This window comes from Trypanosoma conorhini, assembly GCF_003719485.1.
Source record: "Trypanosoma conorhini strain 025E chromosome Unknown Tco_14.4_contig_00848, whole genome shotgun sequence".
NCBI classification, from domain to species: domain Eukaryota; phylum Euglenozoa; class Kinetoplastea; order Trypanosomatida; family Trypanosomatidae; genus Trypanosoma; species Trypanosoma conorhini.
In genome coordinates, this window is record NW_021704937.1 from 1 (window position 1) to 4,375 (window position 4,375).

General features: G+C 61.5%; 3 protein-coding genes across 3 annotated transcripts in view, besides 2 other annotated features; all 3 read right to left on the bottom strand.

The window, feature by feature from the left end:
• Positions 1 to 2: 2 nt before the first annotated feature.
• Tco025E_08690 (surface protease GP63) lies at positions 3 to 1,820 on the bottom strand (the record flags this gene model as incomplete). Its single annotated transcript, XM_029375533.1, has 1 exon — positions 3 to 1,820. A coding segment is annotated over one exon (1,818 nt), but the record flags the coding sequence as incomplete, so codon positions are not given.
• Positions 1,821 to 1,896: 76 nt separating this feature from the next.
• Positions 1,897 to 1,962: a sequence feature (GA-rich).
• A 207-nt stretch (positions 1,963 to 2,169) lies between these two features.
• Positions 2,170 to 2,208: a sequence feature (A-rich).
• A 448-nt stretch (positions 2,209 to 2,656) lies between these two features.
• Tco025E_08691 (uncharacterized protein) lies at positions 2,657 to 4,099 on the bottom strand (the record flags this gene model as incomplete). The annotated part of the gene is made up of 1 exon (XM_029375534.1): positions 2,657 to 4,099. The coding sequence occupies one exon, from the start codon at positions 4,097 to 4,099 to the stop codon at positions 2,657 to 2,659; it is 1,443 nt and encodes a 480-aa protein (XP_029224362.1).
• Positions 4,100 to 4,313: 214 nt separating this feature from the next.
• Tco025E_08692 (uncharacterized protein) overlaps positions 4,314 to 4,375 on the bottom strand; it is a gene marked incomplete at both ends in the record, with an annotated part of 483 nt that continues 421 nt past the window's right edge. The window contains one exon of the mRNA XM_029375535.1: positions 4,314 to 4,375. This exon is cut by the window's right edge and continues 421 nt beyond it. Coding sequence (XP_029224363.1) covers positions 4,314 to 4,375 — 62 coding nt within the window.

Genomic DNA, 4,375 nt, shown 5'->3' on the forward strand with positions numbered 1-4,375 from the left:
GTGCCGGGCCCAACCTCCGCCGCCGCCTTCGGATTCGAAAGATCGATGCCCGCAGTTCCAGAAGACAACTCTGCACGCTGTGGCTCAAGTGCCGGAACCTCTTCCTCCGCCTCCTCCTCGTCATTCTTTTCCTCCTGCTCCGCTGCGTCTTCCTCCGGATTCCCCTCGGCGTCGCCCTCCTCCTCAACGCGCGGAATGACGAGGCTGCTGCCGTTGGCGGCGATGGTGCACACCTCCTCGTACTTCGGGCACTTTAGCTTCCCGCCCTGCAGATGATCATTTGCCACCACCGTGACTTCCTTCCCCTCGGGGCACGGCACAGGCTCGTTGCCGCCGAGGTACTTCACCTTCACTGCGCCGCCCTCGCACAGCACCTGCGCGCACACACCCTCGATTTTCTTGCCACCGGCGTTAGTCTTCACCTGCAGCGCTTCCGCGTCCAGGCACCACGAGCCAGTGCCAGTCAGCGACCCAGGGAGAGTCGCCGCAGCTGCGTCCGCGCACGCGCTGGACCTTCTCTCAGAAGTTGAATCATGAAGATACGTCGAAACAACAGGGCACACGTCCTTATTGTGCAAGCTCCCGCTCTGATCAACGATGCCTGTTGTGCACGTCCCGACGTGACGGCGGTCAGAGGAGCAGCGAAGCGTCGCCTTGTCGGTGTCATCACAGAACATATGAGGGTACGTGGTGGCAAGGCGCTCGGTGTCGTTGCACTTCGTCTGCAGGAAGCCGCAGCCGGAGTTGTTGCCCCACCCCATCGGCTCCGCCATGCCCCAATTCACGCGGTAGTAGCCGAGGTCCTCAAACACCGCCAGCGTCAGTGCCGTGTAGTAGCCGGCGCCAACCGTGGGGGCCATCAGCTCGTCCCGGGCGTTGCGTCCCTCCCAGTGAGGCAACTTCGCTTGCACACCCACAGTGTCCTGCTCCAGCTCCATGCCCTTGAGCGACTCGCAGTTGAAGTGCGCTATCGCCTTCGCTTTGACCGTGGCCCCCGCCACCACCTTGCGGTTTTCTCCACGCACACTGGGCTCTGACTCCACCAGGTTCTTGTGCCTCATTGCTTCGTGGCTAAAACCGAGGGCATGCGCCAGCTCGTGCGCGGCGACGCGGACGCTCCACGCCGAGTCGGTCATGTACGCCGGGTTGAAGTTCATGGCGCCAACGGAAGGGCGGAGGTCATCCAACGTGGCACACGTGGCGGCCCACGCCGGAGTGTTATGACCGAGTGGCCCGGCAGCAGCGTAGAGGACCATGTCGGCATCCGCCACACCCCCGCTCTTGTGCTCAGTTGGAATTGTAAAGTGCCGGCAATGCTCTTCGAGATTTCGCGGCACAACAATTTTCTCAGCCACTGGCTGCACGAGAAGTCGCTCCACGTGCAGCTTGACGGCCCCGGGAATAATCTTCGTCGTATACAACTGCTTCTTAGCGTCCGACAGTACGTCACGGTTCGTGCAAGTTACCTCGTGTCCCAAGTAGTTGATGCACTCATCCCCCGCTGCTTCGCAGTACCTCTTCTTCCCCCTCTGAGATTTCTGCTCCAGATCCTTCGTGGACACCTCGATGCGGATGGGCGCCCAGCCCTCGATGCTCTTTCCTCCTGCCGCCGCTGCCGTTGCGACGGTGTACGCCTGCGCCGTGCCATGCCCCCTCCGCGGCACCTCACGCACCACCGCAGCCGCCGGCCAGCCGCTCTTCGGCACCGTGTCGTCGAACACACGGCGGCCCGCAGCGGCGCGGCACCCGCCGCCGCAGTGCAGCACGAGCAGCAGCAGCAGCAGTGGGAGAAACGGCGCGGCGCGGTGTCGGCGGTGCATGGCGTGAGAAAAGCGTGTGTGTGCCTGAGTTTGGTGAAGAATGACTGAAGTGGTGGTGGCGCAGCGCTTGTCTGCGGGAGGGGAATGAGAAAAGGAGGAGAAGGAGGGAAGGGCGGCTGCAGGCACGAAGAGGAGGAGGAGGCAAATCCACACATCCCCGCCGCGCCGCGGCACGACGGATTTTTGCGCCTCCGCCTCCGGGCATTTACTCCCGTCCGCCGCACGCACGCCGCTGAGCAGGCAGAATTACTGGACAAAAAAAACAGTCGATTGAAGCCAAAATAAAGTTGCCCTCTTCCTTTGCAGGAAGCATCGCACACACACGGGCTGCAAAACGTGTGCGGGCACCCAAAACACACAAACACAAACAGAGAAATAAAAAACAAAACCGTGAAGTGAAGCCGAGGCGTGGGGGCGCGTCCACCGAGCAGTGGGGACGCGCAGCAACACGTGGGACGACCAGCGCACACTCCATCTCTCTCTGTCTGTTCCCGCACAGCCCAGCCCAGGAAGAGAAAGAGATAGAGAGGAAAGAGAGGTCGCCCACTGAAAGCAATGGAAACAAAAAACAAACAATAAAAAAGGATAAAAACAGTTACGGTGCTGTACCCATGCGGCCAAGCAGGACGGCAGCGGCTCGTCGGGTGCAAAAGAGGAAGAAAACCGACGGGCCTGCAGGAGTGGAGTTGTGTATATATACGAGCACATTATGTGTGTGTGCCTCGTGGGGTGCGGCGAGGGCGAGAGAGTCCGTACAGGGAGACACATAAATAGAGAGGGAAACAGAAAAGGGCGAGCTGTGTGTGTGCACGGCCCTCTCCTTCTCACTCTGTCTCTCACGCGGCCAGCACCGCAGCGGCGGCCGCACACGCAAGCAGAAGAAGCAGCGCAAGGGGGGAGGCGGAGGGCGCGGCCGCGGTGCTGCTGCCGTCGCTGCCGCCGGGCGCCGCCTTCACTGCACTCGTCAAATTGGTGGTGGTCGCCGCTTGAGCAGCCGCCCCCGCTGCCGGCTGAGTGGCTTCTCCTCTCTCGCCACTCGTTTCCGCTTGACTTTGGGAAGTGGGCACTGCGGGATGCTCCTTTTGTTGTGGCTGGCCTGCTTCGTTTGCCACCACGGAACTCTCCGGCTGCGTCTGCGCCGCGGTGCTGCTGCTGCCACCGCCAGTCGTGGTCGCTGCGTGACTGGCCTCAGTGGCGGTGTCCCCTGCTGTTGGCGGCGGTTGCTTGTCGCTGCTCGTCGGTGTACCAGCGGCAGCTACACCTTGCTGTTGGACTCCTGGGGCCGCTGCGGCAACAGACCCTGCAGGAACTTCGGCAATCGCCTCAGCCTTCTTTCCAGTCTGTTCGCCTGAAGTCCCACCGCCGCCCGAAGGGGCAGTGAGTTGAGCTGCATCCACTGCCCTTCCATCCGGTGTATTACTTGTGTCAGCTGGGGCCGGCACGGCTTCTTTTGACTTAGCTTTTTCGTCACCGCCGTTATTGTCATCACTGGCCACACTGTCCTCAGAAACTTTTTCCTTCGAAGGAGTCTTCTCCAATGTCATCTCCTTCCCTGTTCCCCCTGGCCCTTCAGTTGACGTTGGCGTTGGCGGCTTTGGTGGTGTCGACGCCGCCTCTGGTTGCCTTGTCGTATGTGCCGATGACACTACGACATCGAGCCCTGGAGTGCTGTTGCCATCCTTTCCATTGGCTTCTTGCGCCTGACTGCTGGCAGCACCACCGGGAGTTTGAGAGGTGGTCGGTAGAGCTGTTTCCGGTTCACTTCCAGCTGACATATTGTTTACGACATCCGCTGGGGCCGAGGGTTCCTTGGCGTCCAACACAACGCCGGCGTCCACCTCATTTTTAGGCTTCCCTGCTTGTGGCTGTGAGAGCTCTGCTGTCGGGCCTGCTGCTGGAGATACTCCTTGTGGTGCGCCTGGTCCCTTTGTACCTTCCACTTCCCCCGAACCTGCAGGCTTTTCCTCCGATGCATCTTCGGCGCTTTCCCCTGAGGCTCGCGGGCCTTTTCTTTCGACATCGCCGCTCCCTCCGCCGGGACCAGACACCGCCCCTTCCTCCGCCCCATCGCCCTGCAGACTCGCCAGCAGCCCACGCACAAACTCCGGCTTGCGGCCGCAGTACTTCGCCGCAATTTCCGCGTCGCTCATGTCCTTCGCGACGGCCCGCAAGTCCCTCCAGTCGCGCTCCGTGCAGTAGTCCCCCTCCGCCGCCCAGCCCCCGGCGGCGGCGCAGCACAGCGCGCAGAGGGCGCACACCAACAGCGCACGGCCAGCCATCGCCACTCCTCCCACCGCAGCACACACGCACACGCACAGCGTCTAGCGAGGGGCAGAAAAAGAGAGAAAAAGGGACAAGCACACACAAACATGAACAGCCCGCGGAATGGGTGCATACAACCAACACACACACACAGAGAAAGAAGTAACAGCCGAGGCACTGCCGTCCCGTTAATGGAAAAAACAACAACGGCAGAAGACGGTTTTGTGCACGTTACTCCGCATGTGCCCTCACAATAGACAGGCAGCAGCAAACCGCACACCGCAGCGGGGCTC